This window comes from Rhinolophus sinicus, linkage group LG02 (assembly GCF_036562045.2).
Source record: "Rhinolophus sinicus isolate RSC01 linkage group LG02, ASM3656204v1, whole genome shotgun sequence".
Taxonomy (NCBI): Eukaryota; Metazoa; Chordata; class Mammalia; order Chiroptera; family Rhinolophidae; genus Rhinolophus; species Rhinolophus sinicus.
In genome coordinates, this window is record NC_133752.1 from 9,067,441 (window position 1) to 9,090,212 (window position 22,772).

General features: G+C 40.2%; 1 protein-coding gene across 4 annotated transcripts in view; it reads left to right on the forward strand.

Moving 5' to 3' along the window:
• The window catches only part of C1QTNF7 (C1q and TNF related 7), a 94,785-nt gene that overhangs the window by 55,252 nt on the left and 16,761 nt on the right, over positions 1 to 22,772 (forward strand). Inside the window, exon 1 of one of the 4 annotated variants that reach the window (XM_019740848.2) lies at positions 21,513 to 21,808. The exons of the other annotated variants lie outside the window; for them this stretch is intronic. Within the exon in view, the coding sequence (XP_019596407.1) occupies positions 21,778 to 21,808 (31 nt within the window). The 5' untranslated portion in view covers positions 21,513 to 21,777. Of the gene's footprint in view, positions 1 to 21,512; positions 21,809 to 22,772 lie in introns of those variants that run through there. 4 annotated transcript variants of the gene reach the window in all.

The window sequence follows — 22,772 nt, forward strand, 5'->3', positions numbered from 1 at the left end:
GTAGCAAAGGAAAGGGAGAATGGATATCGATTTGATAATAGTATCTGCCACCAAAAGAAACCTGGAAAGCTCAGCAAACTAAAATTCAGAAAACCCTGTTCCTTCCTCCTAGCCAATATCTGTTGATAAGTTCTCACTCCCTGCTGAGTGTTTATCATCTGCATAATCTGGGTTTAGGATAAAATTTGAGCAGAGTGATTTTTTAAAAATGAAAACCAAAAATCATGTTCCTTTCCTGCTTCCTTCAAGAGCTACCCATTGAACGTCAAATAAAATTTAAATTCCTCCCCATGGCTTCTGAGACCCTGGCATGACAGCCCCCCCACCACCACCACCCTTTCATGCCAAACCTCCCCCCCAGGCCTTTGGGGCTCATTTCTAACACCCTCCCCCTCCCGCTCTCCTGGCCATCACGTCTCCTTCCTGCTGCCCATGAGCAGCCCAGGTTGTTCCTGCTGCAGTGTCCTTACAGAGACTACTTCTCTGCAGGGACCACACATACACACACACACACGCCATATTCCTGGCCACACTTTGCGTCATGTAGATCTCCACCCAAAGGTTGCCTTCTCAGAGAAACCTCCTTTGGTTTCCTCCAAGATTTGCCATCGTCCTAACTGCTTTCCAGTCGTCCTAGCACTTATTGCCATTTGAAATTGTCACTGCATGTGTTGCGTTGATTGACGTCTGCCTCCCACTCTACAATGCCACGCCCTGAGGGCAGGGCTGCTTTCTGTGTTATTTGCCTTCTGTGCCCCAGTGCCCGGATCCGTGCTTTGCACCACAGAGGCGCTCTGTAGATCTCTGTTGGATAACTGAGGGTATGCACTAGAGTTAAGAACCCAGATGTCAAATATCCAAGCAGAACCAGCAACAGAGGTGCAAGTCCAGGGTAACAGGCTGACACCATAAGAACACAGACGGCCCCCTACAGTACTACATATTAGAGAGGAGAAGATGAAGACGAACAAGGTGCTCACTGCCTGCAAAGGAGCACACAGGCCACCTGGGAACACACGCATACACACACAGTGCAGGGTTTCTATTGGGGAAGTAAGAGCAAAGGAGGGGTGGGTGGGCCATGACAGCTGCCAGCTTCAGACTTCCAAATTGGAGAATGGTGCATGAAGATTTCACTAGAGGGATGTGTACTACAATGTTATTGGCAAAAGCGAAAATTGAAAACAACCAAACCATCCAACAATAGGGAATTGTGCTAAGATAAAGTCAATATATCCATACAATTTAAAAAGTACATTGCTGAATTATATTTTATTATATGGAAATATGATCACATACAGTGATGACAATGAGATTCAAAAAATAATGCATACAATAGTGCAATTTAAAAAAGAAAAGAGGGAGAGAATATGTACATTTCCAGATGTAGGTCCCAAAATGATAACAAGGTTATTTCTGGGTGGTCTAATCACAGCTGATTTTTATTTTCTTCCTTTTGTTATCCATATAGTCTAACTTTTCTCTGACTAGCATGTATGAATAGTGTAATCTTTTTCCGGTTTGGAACAACTGAATTATGATGCATGTCTTAAATCCTCTCTCAAGAGTATGATCAAAACACTAGATACCAGAGGGCCTTTCCTTGGAACAGAAGAGCAGGCTGCTATTAAATATTATTCCAGGCACATGGAAATGTTTAAAAGGCTCAACTGGGCATGGGACAAGTGTATCACAAGGACAACACTAAAGGTACAGCCATGGGGTGGCCCTTCATTTCAGGTTCAGTAGTGCCATAGGGACCTGGAAAACAGCCACCAGAACCAAATGCAAAATTCTTCTTCTGCCAAACACACTATATTTTCAGAATGTGCAAATTAGGTATTAATCTCCCATTTTACAGATGAGAATCCTGAAGTCCAGGGAGGCTCTGTGACTTGTCTAATAAAAGTTAGACCAGCCCTGTCTAAATCTAAAGACCTTGCTTGTTGCCCTACATCACAGTTTATCCTCATACGTAAGGTCAACCTCAACGTCAAACAAGTAGAAGACACCTGGCAAGCAGTTAATGCAGGGGATGTCAAATGTTTCTTGTTGGTGTTATTCTGGAACCACTGGTTTGAACAAAATTTTAATCAGAGGCAAAATCAAATAAGACACTAAATGCAATGTGCTATCCTGGAAATGGCAAAGGGAGTCAGTGGGGAAGCTGGTGAGATTTGAACAGTCTAGGGTTAAATACTAAGAAGATGATGATGGTAGATAGATAGATAGATAGATAGATAGATAGATAGATAGATAGATAGATAGATAGACAGAGCTGCTGTTGTGGGATGATGGTGATGAGGAGGGGACTGGCCTATTGAGGTAGAAACCTGCTTGCTCCATCGCCAACACTTCACTCCATCTCTGACCCAAAGAGAGCTCCAGGTTCTCCTGGGGAACTTGAGATAGCTTTGAGCTGGCCCAATCAGCTTACCTGATAGATGAGGAGATTAAAGCCCAACCATTGAAGTAACTTACCCAAGAGCACTCAGCTGGACATTGGCAGAGTGGATGAGAAGCCCAGTGTTATGGACTGAATGTGTTCCCCTCAAATTCATATGCTAAGCCTTAATCCCCAACGTGATGGTATTTGAAGGTGGGGCCTTTAGGAGGTAATGAGGCTTCGATGAAGCCATGAGGGTGGAGCCTCCATGATGAGGTTAGCGGCTTATGTTTAAAAAGAGCAACAGAGTCCAGAGCTCTCTCTCTCCACCATATAACAAGAAGGATATATAGAACAAGAAGGATAGAACAAGAAGGCGGCCATCTGTAAGCCAAGACGAGCACTCTCACCAGGATCCGAATTGTCTGGCGCCTTGATCTTAGACTGTGAGAAATAAATGAGTGCTGTTTCCACCACCCAGTCTATGGCGTCTTGTTACAGCTAAGACACCCCATCTCCCCCAGGCTTGTGTGTCTCCCAGTCCACCGGTTGGCGCCCAACGACACATGGAATTTTCAGATCAATTTTCAATTCCACATCTGCTCAGAAACATTTCTAACTGAAATGTATCACTCTCCAAAATTGTTGGATTTTGCAAAACCAAGAAAGGTGAACTCATTTCATTAAACAACTATGAGTATATTCCAGAAAGGCTGCATGCAACTGAAATACTGTTGACATAAACAGCACGAATTTGCATTTTTAAAATTCGGTCGAGCATCACTGTATTCACTTGCGCAATGGTCCTCGGCCCCAGGCCCTGCCTCCAAATAATCTGGGAAGCTTGTTAAAGGTCCAGGTTTCCTGGGCAAACTGAGGAGATTCTAAGACATTAAATCTTGAAAATGGATCCCCATTTACAATGGATTTCTCGAGGAACGTAAATGGGGAATGCGGGATGGATGTAAAAGGATTTATTTTCACTCTATATGCTTTTTGTTATATGAATTTTTCAAACACCACTGTGTGCTGCCTATGTAAAACTAAACTGAACTTAAAAATTCCCCATGTACCGCCATGGTAGGGAGCTACAAATCTGGTGAGACACTGTTGGATCTCTTAAAAATAGAGCATTTTACAGAATCGACTGAGACAGCCTAGTGAGCTAGAGACATTGAGCTGTTAGGTTGAGGCACTGAGCTGTGGAGTCCGACAGCCCAGGGTCTGAAGCTGCCTCTGCCCCAATTAGTGTTCACTTCTCTGAGCATCTCTGGTCTGTAAGATTCACGCAATAGGACCTACCTAACAGAACTGAGAGGATGAATAAAGACAATAAATGTAAAGCAGTCAGCACAGAGCTTGGCATATAGCAAGGCCTCAATAAATAATAAATATTCTTCTTTTTTTTCCCTCCATAGCCACCTCCCCACCCCCACCAGATACATACACACACACACACACACACACACACACACACACACACACGTTGGAATGGAGGTTACTGATACCATCAGAACTGAATTATTTTGGAAAGCAAAACTGTTCTTTGTTTCATGAAACCAAATCAGTTAATTTAAAGCAAGAAAGTTTATGTGCTAAAAGTCTACACATTCCCTGCTGTGTGCTAATGGCCAAGATTTCTCATCCAGGTTTTTCTGTCTTTAGCACTGATCTAGGAAATTAAAACCCCTTGGGCATTTGTATTTGGTTGTAAATGTGTGCATTCATAATTTTCTTGGACCTCTTCCACACTATTTAGAAACTTTGGCTTATTGCTTTATGTTTTTTTAAACTAATTTTTCCTTAGCTATATAAATATCTATAGCATATTACTAAATATTTGGAAAATAGAGAGGGAAAAAATTCATAACTCCACCACGTTAATACTGGATGTCAGTATTTTGGTATGTTTTCTGCTGGGCTGTTAACATGTGAATTATAATCATTATAAATATTATATTTACACTAAACACAATTTTGTCTCTCAAGTTTTCTCTTAAAAGTATATTACAAATATTTTCCATATTTTCCTACAATCTATTTAACAATTCCCCAATTCTCTAACATTTCAGTTTATCCCAATTTTTCTTTTTTTGCTGTTCTTAAAAATACTGCAATGAACATCTTTGTATGTAGATATTTTTATTGAACTTCCAGTCCAACTGAGGAAATAAAAATTATTTCCTTAGGCCAAATTCACACAAATGGCAGGTCTTCTAGTTTTCAAATATAAAATTACATTAGAGGACAATATTTCCCTAACTAGATGAACTTAGAAAAGTCACAATGCTTTCACGTGAATGTGCTTTTCCCTGGTTTTCAGAAATATTAGGGGAATAACTTTTAGCAAAGCAGAAACAAGGCAGCTTGTGATCTACCAGAGGCAAACAGAATTGTAAAAATTTCAAAGGATACCATTTTATTTGGCTGCTACTGCTCCAACAGCAATTTTGAGTTATAACTAAGAGACAAAACAGAGTTTTGAGAAGCCTCAGTGCCTGTTATCCAATTTGCATCTCTTTTTCCACATGTGAACAGGAAGAGAAAGAAACTGCCATTGGCCCCCACTGAAAGAAATGCCCTATGGAAAAGAACATGTATACTAAGTAAAACAATCCTTTGATACCATTCAACAACTATCTAGCAAATTTCTACTAGCACCTTGATGGCAACAATTCATTCATCTTCCATCATTCCAGGGAGACAGTGATTCATTTCAGTAAGAACTCATTTATATTAATAACAATTTATATTTATTTCTTGAGCACTTGCCACATGCCAATATCCTAAGATAGAGAGAGACATAGATCTATAAGATATATACAGAGGGTGCCAAAAACATGTATACATATTTTAAGAAAGGCAAAAACTGTATTAAAATTGCAATACTCAATATATACCGATAACAAAAGATGAATACAAGTCACATTCGACTTCTGCAATTACAAGACGTACTGAAAAGTGGTTACCATCAGCGTAATTTTAATACAGTTTTTTCCTTTCTTAAAATGAGTATACATTTTTTTGGCACCCTCTTTATATATCCTAAACATATGCAAACTTTCATACCATTTTATAGCAGACACCTTGAGGTACAGACCGACTGTCATTTTCTGAAGTTCAACAGTTAGTAGGTGGTAGAGTTGGGCTTCAAACCCAGGCATGCTGGCTTCAGAAATCATTATGTTAACCAGCCCCAGAGACACCCCCACACACACATTCTCATTATTGCCTGGGGCTCAGGCAGGGTCTCCTGGTTCACTTGTATTGGTTTCTACGGCTGCTGTAACAAATTACCACAAACTTAGCGACTTAAGACGACACAGTTCCTATCCCACAGTTCTGGAAGTCAGAAGTCTAAAATGCGGTCACAGGGAGAACATTCAAATGGAGATTATTCACCCGGCCATGCCTGGATAGTAAAAAAAACGAAAAGACAACTTCAAAAGATACAGTGTACCTGCATAGATACTTCTATGCACATAATACAGAAGGGGAAAGCTGTTCCATTTAGAATGCCAGCAATTCCACAGAGCCAGCAAGAGGACCCAGAGATAGCATTTAAAAATACATGTACCAAGACCTCTCTGTTTTGAGCATCTAATATATTCTTCATACTTCACCCACCTTAACTTATTGCATGATCGCAACACACCTGGCAAGGGCATGCTTGCCCCAAAACAGAGACTTGAAAACTGAGGCTCAGATGAGTTATGTAACTCTCCTGACATCATACGGCAACACTGGTGGGCAGGAGCCCTGTGATTAGAGCCCAAGTGGCTGTGACCCCAAAGCCCAGGTGGCACCCTCACCGGGACAATGGACACCGGAATTGGTCCTGAAGAAAAGCACCAGCAATGGCGGTTTACAGTAATAGGAGGCAGCCCTCCGCATGCAACCTGCCATCACCATTCCCAGCACAGCTCCACGGCATTTCACCACCCGTCTCCTTACTTATTTGTTTGTCTACATATTTGTTACCTATCCCTCCACGATGGTAAGGATCTTCTCTGCTGCTGACTGCTGTCCCTTCAGCTGTAAGAATGGGCCAGGCACATAGTAGGAACTAAATACTTGTTTTTGTAATAAATAACATTCCTTTGACCAGAGATAACCAATATGAGCAAACTCAACCACTTACAACATGGATGGAACACTGAAAATTAACAAACACCCCAAAAAGATTGCTCAACAGTCGAAATAAACAACTCCAAGTCCAAGTGAAAGCACTATTTAGAAAAACCCCTGGAGCCCTAATCCAGGGCCTGCCTTCTCTTTTCTAATCAATGTGTGCAGCTCTTGATCACTCTACTTCCTGCTCAAAGGGATATGCTTGAGTTATATTTGCAATTTAAAAGGAAGATTATGTAAAACACACGTTCCACAGGAGGAGGTACATCAATATTATAGAATTCAAGGGATGCATCAGTAAAGGTACATCCTCTGTAGTGGAGACAAGAATTCAGAGAGACTGATTACATTTCTCAAACTGACAAGCTGCAAAGCCCTAACACTCACTCATGTGCTCCTCTCCCAGCGCCTACAAATGGGTGGTCTCAGTCTTAGGCCCCATGCTCTGAAGCACACATCACTAGACAGGACAGCCTAGACTCCAAGAGACAACATTCTTTAATGCATGCAGGACTTTGTCATTATGGTTGTGTGCACGTAATTATTTTTAAATTTTGACGTAAGTATAATGACCACTGCTTTTTTGACTCACACTTTGACCTCAAATATACCTCCCACAGGGCAACCATTCACTTTTTAACTATTTCTCTCTCTCCCCTTGAGTGCTAAAAGCTTCTTGATGGCAGATAAGTGGCTTAATCACCTTTGATCTTTAATCTTAGTGATTGGCACCTGTGTGTTGGATGAATGAATAAGTCTTATTATAAAAATAATGCAGGCTCATTAAGAATTTTGGAAAATAAAGAAAAGTAGAGAGCAACACACATTGATCTATGATCATTAAAAAAAAATGCACTATATTTCTCTCCAGTCTTTTTTTTTTTTTTAATGTAGAGTGTTTTTCTTTCTTTTTATTTTTCTCCTTGTAAAATCCTAGGCACACATTTGTGTGTTGGGACTTTTTCACTAAATCATTATAAGTATTGCCCCATGTCACCTCCTAGTTCTGAAAATTGATTGAAGATAAAGAATGTTCTAACATGGCTCTTGAAGGTGCAAACAAATTTTAGGCCCTTAGACACATTATAACCTCAACTCTGGTGTGATCCAAAGAGAATTCCGGCTGCATCCCAGCTATTATAAATCAGGCTCCAGTTCCCTGACTCTACTAGAAAATTCCTTCATTTTCCTTCTTTTCCTTTTAGAATCTGTGGCCTACACGGAGATGCCTCCATCTCTTCTCAGTACGCAACAACAGGCATCTAAATTTATCCTTAAAACCCTCCTGCAGAAGTCTTCTGGCAAAATATGGTCTCAAGGATTCTGGTTCTAGTGCTGTTCTGTTGTGGGCTTTTTTTGTTTTGTTTTGTTTTGTCAAAATAAATGTTTTCATGAACTCACAAAATGTGTTAGTCATAATCATCAGTTGATTAAAAGACAAACTAGGTTTGGGAAAAAAATTCAAAGGCCTTCCATCCTCCAAATTTGTTCCCCATCCACAGAGAACGGGGGGCCAATGCCTTGAAACCAAACATATTTTCATGAAACCAAACATCATAAAACATGAGTGAGCCTACGCTTACATCACTCAGGCCACTAAGATTAATAGACACGCTGAAAGCATTTGCTTCACACTTGCTCAACTGAACAAATACATCTTTTCACAAAACAAATCCAAAATCTTGGCCATTGCCAGATGTCTGAAATCCAAGACTGTTTGCTTTCAAATTCCTCAATGGGAAAGTGGGGAAGAAGAGAATTTGGGACTCTAACCAAATGTTTAAATCTGGCACCAGGAAGAGAAGGAGCTAAAATTATACATTAAAGAACCAAAAAAAAGAAAAAAGAAAAAAAAATGAGGAGGAGGAAGAGAAAATACACAGATAAATATTGACAAATCTTTTGTATTATTAATGTTTTATTTCTGTGAGAAAAAGGACATTCTTTTCATTTACACAGGATATTGTATGTGTAGAGTGAATTTGTTCTGTTTTTATGTAGCATTTATGAACTTTTTGAAACCAAAAGGAATGTGCTTATTGATGCTTGCAGAAAATTGGAATACACAATAGAAACGAAAGTAGAAAATACAAATGACCCGTAACATGGCAATATGGCCACATTAATATTTTGGTATTGAGGCTTCTCATCTTTTTGATACACACATTATTTTGTAAGCCAAAATGAATGTTCCAATACTACAGACACTATTTGGTAGCCCACTTTTTTTCCTAATATACACAATTGCCTTTGTCATTAAATGTTCTTACAGAACATAGATTTTAATGGTTGCAAGAGTCCTTTTGTTGATGTGCCTTTGACTTAACCAATCTATAACTGTAGAACAAATAACTTATAATGGCCCAAAAAAAGGTATATTATGCCGTAATCATCACCACTGTACATATAGCTTTGCCTACATCTTTTTTCTTTAAATTAAATCCCAAGAGTGGAAGCGTTAAGACAAAGGGTTGCACAATTTTCAGACTCTTTATATATACTTGTAAATGTAAATTTTGCATTCTTGAAAGATTAAACCATTTTATATTTGCACAACCTATAAACACGGCTGCCCTCTAGCTGGTTTGAATTCTGTGCATCGTTACCCAACTACTAAGCCATTAAAACACTAATTTAATTCTGCTACCATTCGGTTATTCATTGGACAAGTGCTTCTCTAGCCCGTTTTGTGTGCCAGTGTCTATTCTCAGGCTGGAGGCTCTGAACACAGGCGCTGGCACCAGGCACACAAGGTTGGAATCCCAGCTCTGTGTTGGTCCCTGTGTGACCTTCGGCAGGTTCCTCACCTGAGACTCCATTTTCCAGAGGTGATTCTGAAAGTCATCCACGTTGACATGTGCACTGTGGTGGGGCCCAGGGAGGGCCCAGGAGGCATTGGTGCCTGAGCTCCACTTTCCTGTAGGCCTGGGCAACTACTCAATCAATGTACCAGCTCTTTCCATGACAGTTTTCTATCGGAGGGAACAGAGACGAATCATGGAGAGCTGATTTCTGCAGTTTGTTAGGTCTCACATGGACATGGCATTCATTACAAGATAAGAATGGTGGCCATAACACAACGCATCTGGTCTCATAACTTTGAAATCCCTCCTTTTAAAGTCAGAGGCTTGAGTGGAGAAAAAAAAGAGGCTGAAATCTGACCAATGCGGGCTTCACACTCAGCTGTTGTGTTTTGTTCTGTCTTAGCTCCATTTCTCTATATGAAAAACTTTCCAGCGATAACTTAAGTAATGGTAGGTTTGTTTGTTGTTTGTTTGGTTGGTTTTTGCTTCAGATCTTTTATAAAGAAATAAAAAATTATAGGTTTAGCTAAAGCTCCATTTTGATCTTTTCCTTGCTCCTCAATTAACCACTAGTCTGAAGCTAGTGCATTTCATTCCCGCGCATTATTTTTTATTGAGGTGAAACTTACGTGACATAAAATTCACCATCTTAAAGTAAACAATTCAGTGGGACTTAGTACATTAACAAAGTTGAATAGCCACCACCTCTATCAATTTCCAAAACATTTTCTTCACCCTAAAAGGAAATCCCTGACCCACTAAGCAGTCACTCCCATGCCTCATTCCTACCTCCAAGCTTTGACAACCACCCATCTGCTTCTTGTCTCTATGAATTCACCTGTTCTGGAGATTTCAGAGAATTGGACTCACACGACGTAGCCTTCTGTTTCGGGCTTCTTTCACGTAGAATAATATTTTTGAGGTCCATCCATGTTGTAGCATGTGTCAGTACCCTGTTCCTTTTCGTGGCTGTCTAATATTCCACTGTGTGTCTATACTGCCTGATTCAGTTTGGTTGAGTTCCATGCACACCGACTTGTTGCCTTCTGTGTCGTGCCTCAATGTTTAATTCAGTGATGATCTGATCAAAGACCCCACTCACCTAATGTGCAAGCCTGGTGAGAAGTGTAGGCAGGTCGTAGCTGGGTGTTCTCACACACGGTCTTTGTCACCAACAGGCCTGGATTCAAGCCACAGCTCTAACATTTCATAGTTACATGAGTGTGCTAAAGGCAACTGGCCCTCTGTGTCTTTGTTTCCTTGTCTATAATGGGGATGAAAGAGTAACCACCTCATATGGGGTTGCTGAGCGTAGAACACAAACCAGTGCACATAAAACTTTGCGCAGTGATTAGCACACAGTAAGTGACCAATTCAACAAATTTTAAAAACAGTTTTCAAGCACCTACCAGAGGCAGACACTGTCCTAGTGGCAGAGGTACAGCAGTGAGCAACACAATAACCACTGCACAGCTCGCAGTCGGAGAGGAAGCAGACAAGATACAGTGGAGATTGTCCCCCATGTGATACTAGGGTGAGGTACCAGAGGGACAGAAAGAAGGTGCTTCAGAGCTGGCTGGTGTTGACCAGTGCAGGAGGGGAATCCCATCAGGACTTAAGCAAAAATGTTCAAAATGTCTCCATTTCTCTTTTTATCTCCTGCCGCGACGATAACCAGTCATGATCGTGTCAGGCCTACTTGCCTGCATCAACCTCCCAACGGGTCATCCATGTCCTGTCCCCAGCCCTCTGTAACCCATTCTCCACACAGCAGCCGGAGTCCTACTTTAAGCATGACAAAGATGACCGTTTCCTTTGTTTGGGGCTCCCATTGCTCTTAAGGTAAAATACAAACTCTTCAAAGCCCTGCAATGATTTGACCTCGCCTATTTCTCTGACCACTTCTATTGTAGGTCCCCTTGTGCTATAAACACAAACCCACTGTTCTTTCATTTTCTAGAATTCCCAAAGCCCTCTCCTGCCCCAGCACCTTCACACACGCTGTTGTCCCTTCCCGGAGAGCGTCTCTCCTGTCTTTACGTGGCTAAGTCATCCTCAGGAATCCTTTAAATGTGCCTTCCCTACAGGGGCCTTCCTTGATCCCTCAGATTAACCTACTTCCCCCTTTTTAGTCTCTTCTTTTTATTTGTATCACTTGCTGTCTTTCATGTATATAAAATTACTTACTCAAAAGACATAGCAGAATATAGTGGTTAAGAGTCGAAGACCGTGTAGTCTCAGGCAAGGTACTCTTTGTGCTTCAGGTTTTCCATGTACAAAATGAGAATAATAATAGTGACAGTCCCGACAGCTGTCTAACTCCATGACCCACTGCAGACTCAGAGGTCTCGTCCAGGCTGCTTAACAGTGTTGACCAACACCTGGGCACAGAGTCGAAGACTAATGAGTTTTTGAATGAGTGTGGGGTCAAACCAGGTGAAGAAAGAGAAAGAGCATGCAGGTTGAAAGAGAGCAGCAACACGCAAAGTCACAGAGCTACTAGAAAACAAAGTGTGTATAAAAGCTAGAATGGTCTTGTCTAACTGAGGACCTCAGCCGATGGTCAGCAGCTGGTCCAGTGGGAGGCTGGATAAATTTGTGTGGAATGAATAAACTTTCTGGAGTTAGCAGAGCCGGGTTTCAACTGGACCTGGAAAAGTGGTAGGTTCTGGATAGCCCAAGGGGCAAAGGAAGGCCAGAGGATAAATAATGACCAGCGCAAAGGTCACCCGTAGGTCTGGGTCAGTGCAGAGCCTTGAGGGGAGAGCCAGGAGGGCTACACCTTGGGTGCAGAAGAGATGGAAATGGGTTCTACTGCCTTCCTAGTCATGTGACTCTTTGCTCTTTGAGCAAGGGCTCCCGGAAGTCTTTCTAAGAGTTCAAAGACCCCATAGAAGCTGAGCCCTGGGGACTGAGAGCCTCTGGTGCCCTGGAGCCCCAGCCACACCAGGGGCTGCATTCTCTGTCCCACCACAAAGCTGTCTCTGGTATCCTGCCTGAGCTATCTACCCAGGCACACAACTGTTCCAGGGAGAAAATGAGATCCTTTCAACTCAGGCAGTGTATCTCATCACCTGTATTCAATCTGCCAGGTAGCTTGGGCACCTACTATGCCCAGCACGGTACTTGTTCTGTGGAATTACTAATGAGTAACTCTTAACCCCTGGCTGAGGGTATGTGGGAAATTTGGAGCTACCTGACCCAGAGATGGTACAATTGTCAAAACCACTGTGGAACAAGCTTTGATGTACTCTCCACAACACACACCTCTGTGGGCAACCATCAGCTTTACTGACCTCTAAAGTCACTTCCAAATCGGGCACCCGCGGCTCTGCCTGTGTTCCAGGGACTAATGGTACCTGACTGGTGAGGAGCAGACATTCTCCTGAATTTTGTTTTTATTCGGGGATGGGGCAGTGTAAATTCAGCCTTTTGGAAAGCAGTTTGGCAGCACGTACCAAGAGAGACATAAAACACCCAAATCTTTTGACCCAGTAATTCCATTTCTGGGAATTTATCTGAAGCAAATAATCCTTAATAGGGATAAAGGCTTATGCACATAAATTTTCAATGTAATCTCATTTATAATAGGAAAAATGAAACCAACTTAATTGCCCAGTAATGGGGGGAGGAGATTAAATAAATTATGGTACAACTACTTGATGGATATTGTTTGGCCATTAATGATTCCAAAAACTAACAGAGGAAAAATGATTATGATATAATATTAAGTTAAAGAAAAAGCAAGCAGATGATCCAACAACAATCCTACCTCAGTGTATATCCAAAGGAAATGAAAATGGGATATTCAAAAGTTATCTGCACCCTCATGTTTATTGCAGCATTATTTTTTCAATTGCAGTTGACATACAATATTATATTAGTTTCAGTTATACGACATAGTGATTAGATATTTATATAACTTATGAAGTAATCACCCTGATAAATCTTGTACCCATCTGACACCATACATAGGTATTACCATATTATTGACTATATTCCCTATGCTATACGTTGCATCCTCATGACTATTTTGTAACTACCCACTTACATTTGTTAAGCCCTTCACCAATTGCAGCATTATTTACAATAACCAAGATATGGAAACAACATAAGTGCCCATCAACAGTTGAATGGACAAAGAAGGTGTGAATAATGGAATAGTATACATCCATGAGACAGATGGACATCTTGCCATTTTTGACCATGTGAAATTACCTTGAGGACATTATGCTTAGTGAGATAAGCCATAGAAAGACAAACACTGGATGATCTCACTTATATGTGGAAACTAAAAAAGCCAAACAAATAGAAACAGAGAGTAGAATGCTGGTTACCAGGGACTGGGGTAGGGGAAAAGGAGAGATGTTTAAGGATACAGACTTGCAACTAGTAGACAAGTAAGTCAGGAAATCTAATGCACAGTCTACTGAAGATAGACATCAGCGCTATTATAAACATCACACTTGCTAAGAGACTAGATCTTAATTATTCCCACTACAAAAAGAAATGATAATTATGTGACATGATAGAGTGCTATCACTGCAATGCAATATATTATAACACATAAATGTAGCAAATCAACATGGTATACACCTTAAACTATACAGTTATATGTCAAATATATTTCAATTTTTAAAAAGAAAGAAAGAAAAAACAAGCAGCAACAGTATATGGGAAATATTACAAATCTTTGAACAAACTATCTATGTACGTATATATACACAGAACCAAAAAAAAAAAATAATAGAAGAAAATAAAATAAACTGGTAACGGTGGTTATCTGAGAGAACTATAAAATGTTTCACTTTTACTTTTCTATCTTTTTATCCTCTACAAATTTTCTTTAATGGTCACATATTTAAGATAAAGTATGAATAAGTCTATGTGACAATTATGCATATATTCCGCATATAGAACATAGAAAATAAATTTTGAGGTAAACAAGAACAGATGTATTTTGATGGAAAAAATTGCAAACTATAAATAGAAAAAATATTAGAAAGAAATCACACACAAGAATGAACACACACACACACACACACACACACACACACACACACACAGCCAAATAAAAAACAAACAAAATCTGTTACTCATTTCTATTAGAATCACTGTCAGTGGTTGGGTGTTTTTCTTACCTCTCCTTGCTCACGGGTGCCATCTACCATAGCCCTTCATTCTTGCCTCCCTCCAGTCCTTCTCATCGTGTCAGTCTAAGAGAACTTTTCAGAATGGATGCATGCTCTTATCACTCCCACACTTCCCCTTCACTTGCTTCTTACTGCCTTTCAGATAAAGTCCAAGATTCACAACGGACTTCCACCTTCGCTATAGGCAGCTTCTGCCTCAGCCTTCTTCCTCCTCTCTTACTATTCCTCCCACATTCTTCTCCTCCAGCCTCCTCACCAGCTTTCTCTCACTTTCTCCAAGCTACCCTGCTCTGTCTTAATGCCAGGCTTTTACTCAAGCCATCATCTCTGCCCCTGGAAAGCCTATGCTACCCCACTCTCACACCTGTTTTCCAAGATAGTACTTCAAGTCTTAAAAAATTGCTCAGAAGATATTTCCCCAGGGAGAGATTCTCTAATCATGTAGATAAGATGATTCTGAGAACGCAGAACAAGAACCCAGTAAGAGTGTCACCAAAGACATGCATTTCCCAGGCCCCGCAAGAAAGAACTCTAAACTCTATTTAAAAAATAAAGAAATGAATGATGTCTCTGACTCTGACTTACAGTTGCTTCTCCCTCCACCAACAGAAACCACATTTCTTCAGTGGCCATATATGCAAAGAAAAACAAATCTCACTTCTTACCTCACCCCATATACAAAAATTGAAAAGGGTCATAGACTTTACTGTAATGCCTAAAGCTATAAAACTTCTAGGAGAAAATATCTGTGTCCTTGGGTTTGGCAAAGATTTCTTAGATAAAACACAAAACTGCTAACTATAAAAGAAAACAGTTGATAAATTAAACTTAAATACTTCTCTTCAAAAGACCGTTAATAAAAAAACAAGTCAACTCATAGACTGGAGAAAATATTTGTAAAATGTACATCTCATATGTATGTAGAATATATAACGAATTCTTACAACCAATAACAAGCAAGTAAATAACCCCAAATGAGAAGATTTGCACTAATTCTTCACCAGAGAAGATATATGGATGGCAAATAAGCACATGAAGAGATGCTCAACAGCATTAGGGAAAAGCAAATTGAAACCACAATGTAATACCAACACACACCTTAAAATGGCTAAAATTTGAAAGCAAAACCAATAATAGAATGTGCCAGCAAGAATATGGAGCATACATTGCTGCTGAAAATACAAAATGGCACAGCCTCTTTGGAAAACAGTTTGGCAGTTTCCTGTGAAATTAAATGCACTCTTAACACATTACGTAGCAGTCCCTCTCCTAGGTATTTACCTACAAGAACTAGAAACATATGTCTACACAAAGACCTGTGCATGAATGTTTATTGCAACGTTAATTCAGAATAGCCAATCATGAGAAACCAACCGAATACCCACAGCTGGTACATGTATAAACGAATAATAGTGCACCCACACAATGGAAGAAACATGGATTACTCTCAAAAGCATTATGCTCGGTGGAAGAAGACAGACTCTAAACTCACATACTGTACAATTCCATCCATATGACATTCTGGAATAGACAAAATTATTGGGACAGAAATAAGATCAGTGGTTGCCAGTGGCTGGGGTGGGAGCAAGTTCTGACTACCAAGGGGCGGGAGGAAACATTTTGGAGGGAATGGAAAAGGCCTATGTCGCTAGTCTGTGATGGTTGCACGGCTGTATACATTGGTCAAAATTCATCAGATTGTATTCATACAAAGGTGAATATTACTCTTTATAAATTACAGCTTTAACAAAATAAGAATGGTTCTTAGGTGTGATGGTAAAGGGTCTTCCTAATCCAGGTTCTGTGAAATTGGGCAGATTTTTGTCCCCAGTCAACTGAGCTGAAAACACCTAGTTTTCTTCCTAAATGTCTCAAATTCATCCATCCCACCTTCCCTGGGGTAAAATAAACAGAGGTGGTGTATTTCTCCTGCAGACCAAAGGAGCAGGGACAAGACACTCTCCTCTAATGTTATTCCTTGTCCATTTAACGTTAAACTTCCAAATTAAGTTTTCCATTCCCATTGCTATTGAATGTCATGAAGAGAGACTCGTAAGCCAAACTTGGAAATAATCCTTGGATTCTAGGCAACCCTCATGTGACAACATGATCACTTGTAAAGAGGAGTGTTTTGGACTCTAGCTCTGCCCTTACCAGTGATGTCAATCTGTCCCCTCACTTGTCAGGGAGAAGTCATAGCAGTGACCTCATGGGCTCATGGTAAAGAATAGACAAGAAATGCATATAAAGCACTTAGGACAGTGTTTTGAGATAATAAACTCTTGATAAATTTTATTTTATTTTCATCTTTCAAAGATACAGCATTTCAGAAATAACTTAAAGTGTCCATCAATGGATATATGGATAAAGAAAACATGAGATTATATAACATATATACATATATACTGTATATATAATATTACTCAGCCATAAAAAGAATAAAATTTTGCCATTTGTGACAACATGGATGGACCTTGAGGACATTATGCTAAATGAAATGTCAAAGGCAAGTACCATGTGATCTCACTTATATGAGGAATCTTTAAAAAAATATATCAAAAACAGAACTCATAGATAAAGAGATGAGACTGGTGGTCACCAGAGGCAGGGTTGGGGAGTGGGATGAAATTGGCAAAGGGAGTCAAAAGGAACAAACTTAGTTATAAAATAACTAAGTGCTTGGATGCAACGTACAGCACGGTGATGACAGCTAACAATGCTGTATTGTATTTTTGAAAGTTGCTATGAGAGTAAATCTTAAAAGTCTTCATCACAAGAAAACAACAATTGGTAACCATCTGTGTTGCTGGACGTAAATTATATTGTGGTGATCATTTCGCAATACATGCTTTATATTGACACAATAGGTTGTACACCTGCAACTAATAAGTTATATATGAATTCTATCTCAATTTTTTACAAAAAGAACACACACACACACACACACACACACACACACACACCAAAGATATGGCATCTCTGATACGCCAAACATTTCTCAGGAAAGTGTCACTGTTAGCTTTCCCATTCCAAAACTCTATCTAGGGTTACCTAACATTTTAAAGACAGCTCAGGTTCTCTAGTGTTTCCTAAAGAATCTTAGGACAGTCTGACAGGTTTTGTTAGTGAAAGCCAAAGATTGGAACACCTCACACCAGCACCACCCGTCCTCTACGTGTGGCGAACTGCAGACCAGCTCTGCACTGTCTGCTTTCCCACCACACAGGCCTACAGACAGGCTTTAATGAACCTAAGTCCTGGAATTTCTGTACCAAATCATCAGAGAGCTCCCCCTGCCCTATGAAAACGTCACTGAAAAACGCTGAGGCCATATAAAATTACATTTTGGAGGTTTTAGTACCTAATGTAGCAGTTTGCGTTAAAGTGCTTGTAAGACATTTTGTGCTGATCTAAAGTATGCTCATTTTCGGTTCAAAGGCCTCAAGGGCCAATGAAGATGCATGGTGTCACTCTGTTATGATCCAAGATGATAAAAATTCCTAGGTTTTCCTAGAATAATTATGGAATAAATGATGTGATGGGCGGAATTTGCTTCAAAACATACAAAATGCAGGGGTGGGGGAAAAGAGAAGACAAGTGAATAGGGGTATCCATGGAACAATATTCCCCGTGGGTACCTGTTAAGCTAGGTGGTAGGTGCATCAGAACTTGTTTCATCTCTACTTGAATATGTTTGAAATTTTCCATAATTTTTAAATTTTTTCTTATGATTAAAATATGAGAAGTGATGTCTGGGGCATAAAGGCAAGTGTCAAGTATTATGATGTGGGATAACACTACATTGTTCATTTTCACTTGTCCACAGTAATAGATATTTATGTCTCTAAAAAATACTGCAGTGTCTTCTCCATGAATCAGGTCTTGGTGAGAGGCTCTGCTATGCAGACGAGAGAATCTTGGAAATGATACAGGGATCCCGAGATCAAATATGGTGTTGTATATAAAAGTCAACTTTAGGGAAGTCACTTCTCACTGAATGTGTTTTCTCATCTATAAAGTGGGGAAATCAGGCTGACGATCCCTGAGGCTTTTTTATCCTTAATGACATGAAATTCCCACCGGAAGGTGAGCTCAGTGGCAAGTGTTTCTGTCTTCCTCTTTAAACTCCTTATCTTCAGGGCCTGGGGCAGCGACTGGAACATGGTAGGGACCAATGACATTTGTTCATTCAATGAATGGGTGAATTGCCTCTTTTTAAATATGCTAACTTCTTTTCTCACAAGGATGCTCATCTTCCCCTACAACGAAAGCAGATTCCGTTCAGAAACCAAACTGAGTCTTCATAGCTTGTTGAACTACATTGAAAAGCCAAGAAACTGTCAATAGACATCATTTCTACTTATTGTAACTGCTCTCGGCTTGAGGGAGAGTTGACAGCCTGATCCATAAAACCCTGCTCACAGCCCTTTGGGGGCTCCTGCCACCCTCTGGATCCAGAACAGAACCCCCCATGGCCAGCAGAACCCTGCCTGGTCCAGGCACATTCTCCCTCCAGGCACATGCTCTCTTTTACTCCTTTCAATGGCCTTTCAAAATCACCCTTTTCTACCTCAGGGCCTTTGCACATGGCATTCCGTCAGCCTGGAAGTGTTTTCCCACCCCTCTTCCTGGTTACTGCCTACTGCTGTTTCTTATTTCAGGGCAGATGTCATTTCTTTAGGCAAGTCATGACTAGGTCGTCCTGCTAAATGTTCTCACAACATCTTTACTTTTCCTTCAGAACACTCTCCAGAGTGCACTGAATTTATCAAATGGTCTTATCCATCCTGAATATGATGTAAATAAGAAACAATATAAATTTTCTCCTATCATTTTTTCTAGTCAAATTCTGTTGGATCTTTCTTCCCTGTCCTTTCATACGTACCATCTCGGGGAAATTCCTTATCTTTCTGGTCACTTTCAGTTACATGAACAATCTCATTAGTCAATTGTGACTCATTTTCAGACATTAAAAAAGATAAAACTAAATCAAAACTTCATGATAGTTGCAAGGCTTTCAGTTTCACAACTCAGTTTATACCCCACCAGAGAACAACACTGTTTGTTTCTTGCAGGCACCTCTAATACCATCAGAGAACTCTTGGGGTCTTGGGCACTTGGCTAAGGGGTGGGTGTCATTCCCCTCTTCTGTCCCTCATAGGGAGACAGGGGAGAGATACTCAGCACTCCATCACCAGCTAATAGCCTTCTACCTCAATGGGTCTCTTTAACCATTAATGTTTTTGAACTTCTAGTCTCTCTTATGTGGATTGAAAGTGAATGGAGGTCAGTGTCAGATGCAGCTGATTTTTGGCAAGTCTTAAATGAATGGGCACTGATTGCCCACTATTCTCTGCTTTGGGTCCTCAACTTAAACTCCAAGATGGTGGGAAGTCCCAGTTAACTTCCTGTTAAACAGAGTTTTGTGATGATTTGATGAAAGTCATCTTCTCCACTAGACTTTTCCTCTCTAAGGGCTCCATGTTTTGCTCTCCATTGAATACAAAGACCAAACATTCAGAATCTGGCTTATAGCAGCAGCTCAGTAAGTATGTGATCAGGCAATGAATAAAAGAACAGGATGAAAGAGGGAGAAACCATTTGTTTCTGAAACTCCCTGGTGTAGACGGTTTACCATAGGAGGTATGACTTGAGCCAGAGTAGATAAGGCAAAGATCCCCATCCGAATTCCCCATAGAGCTTTTGGAAATTATAAACGCTTAGACCTGCACACTGGGATGCTGATTCAATAGATCTAGCTGAGAATCAGTGAGCTAAAGTGCATGAGAAAGTCCAAATAATGTGCCAGGAGGGCTAAGGGAAGGCAAGGCTGTACATGGTTGACATTAACAGGGAGACTTTCTGGCAAAAGCAATGCATAAGGACAAACGTGAACAGGTGAAGAAAAGGGCATGGGATAGCCATGGTGAGCAGAGACTTGCAAGTCAGAGGAGGTGACATAATTACCAGGGAACGAGGAGGGGAGAATGAGAGTAGTGGTGTTTAGGGTACAAACTTGTAAGGAGTGGTAAATAAGCCATAGATATCTAATGCACACTATAATGAATATAGACAATATTATTGCACTATAAGTAATATGATAAATATAGCTAATGGCAATCATATTATAATATATAAATGTATCAAAGTGAGACACCATACATCTTAAACTTGTACAATGTTAAATACAAATTTATTTAATAAAAATATCCTACTCTAATTTAGCAAAAACTGTGCCTCACTTCTGTGTTCAAGGCATTGTTTTCACCACCCTCTGATGGCACTCAGATCTTGGCCAGCCAACAAATTCAAAAGATTATTCTCTCTAGATGGGAGGGAGACAGCTAAGGCAAAATGAAACTTAGTAGAATGGGCAGCCCACCAATCCTCTTGGCAAATTTGTGGTCAGCGTCCACTTCCTGCACTTTGGAAATTTGTCTTCCAATTAGCATCTCAATTGCTTGGGAAGAATAGTGGGAAAACAAGAAAAAAAATTATTTCAGTCACTTAATTTCCACAAATGACATCATGAATTATATATGGCTGTTGCTAAGGAGATATAAGAAGTAGGTATCAGAAGGAAACAAAGAAATTGATTGCATTGAAGATGAGTTGTCATAGGCTTTGGAGAACTATTCTGCCTTTTGAGTTGTTATGATCAGTTCTCTATAGCAACAAAGACGTATTAGTCTTCTAAGAATACCCAATCATTTATCCATTCAGCAGAGAACAAAGAAAACATCAGTACAGTACTCATAACCTTCTTTCATTTTGCAGCACATAGAGTGAGAGGCCCTTTTCCTGCCATATTTATCAGAACAGGGACATCCCTCCTTGTTTTTCCATGAGACACCACCCATTGTCCAGAACCTGAAGACTCTACCATGAAAATTCTCAAGTAAGGAATGACTGTTTTCTCTTAATAACTCATTTCCAGTCAGTGAGTAATTTTTCTCCTGAAACATCCACTCAGTGAAAAATAAAGAGGAGAAAAAAAATAAGTAAACAATCTGGAAAAGAGGTCACAACACACAGAGATGGAGGAGTCTCTAAACTTAACAGTCGACAAAGGCAGGCGATTAGGGTTTATCCCAAACAAAATCGTAATTTTAACGTCCCCTAATTGCATCTCACCCAATGAATGACTTCCAGGGCCTCTGGCTCTTGGGACTAAAGGAGAAAATTATTTTTAGTACAAGTATTTGGAAACCCCTGAGAACTTGGATTTGTTTTTCTGTCTGGTACCAAAGCAAGTTTCACGCTGAGCTCTCATGAAAGATCCTCGGTTTCTTGTGGATTTAGAATGCTGGAGCAACCCACCATCTCAGAGCAAGGTATGGTGTTTACTCTTTTTGTAAAATTTTTGGCAAATGTAGACACAATGCCCATATCATTATGGTAGCTTTGGAGGGCATTAAATAGACAGCTGTATAAGAAAAATCCATGAAAATGAAGACCTGGGTTGAAATCTCTGGTCTGACACTAGACTGTGACCATAAACAAGTTACCTGACTTCTGTGGACACTGGCTCCCTGTCCTATCTAGTACACTAAAGGGTCTTTGGGAAGATGATATGCACTTGACATTGCTCTGTTGACTACAAAATGTTCGATAAATGACAATATTTATTGCTGTTGTGACATCATAACATTTTACATAAAGCAGCCAAAGCTTTATAAATCATGAACTGTTGATAAAAATAAATATTGATATATAAATAGTTTTCTTCCTTCAACCTTCGTTGAGTCTCTACTGTAGACCCATCTTTGTCCTAAATATTGGTGATACAGAGTTTATATTTTAGTGAAAAAAAGTAAATAACTAGTCCTAACACAGTGTAGTGTGTGGATTTGTAGGTTGAGCAGCGACAGGAGAAGGGAATTCATGGCCAACGGGAGGAGCAGTTCTGAGAAGGGAAATTGGAGCCCCAAAGGCAGAGCTGAGGAACCACAAAGCAGAAGGACCTGGGGTGTGAACACCAAAGTCTGTCCCCATTCTGTCTCGCTCACAGTGCCACACCTAGTGCAGCCAGAGAGGGAAAAGCCTGCTATTGTGAAATCTCTTCCTCCGCACGCCAAGGATATGTCTCATTTTGGCCGCCCCTGGTTACCTATCCTCTTCCTAATGATTTCCAGGCAAAAACACATTTTCAACTTGAATTAATAATCAAGTCCAGCCCTTTGTCATGAAGTAATGTTAGTTTCCCTCAAATGATATAGAGGAAAATTCAAAAGTTTGGAGACCCAAAAAAAAGTTCAGTTCAAATCCTTCTTGAGCCACTTTTATGGCTGTGAGGAC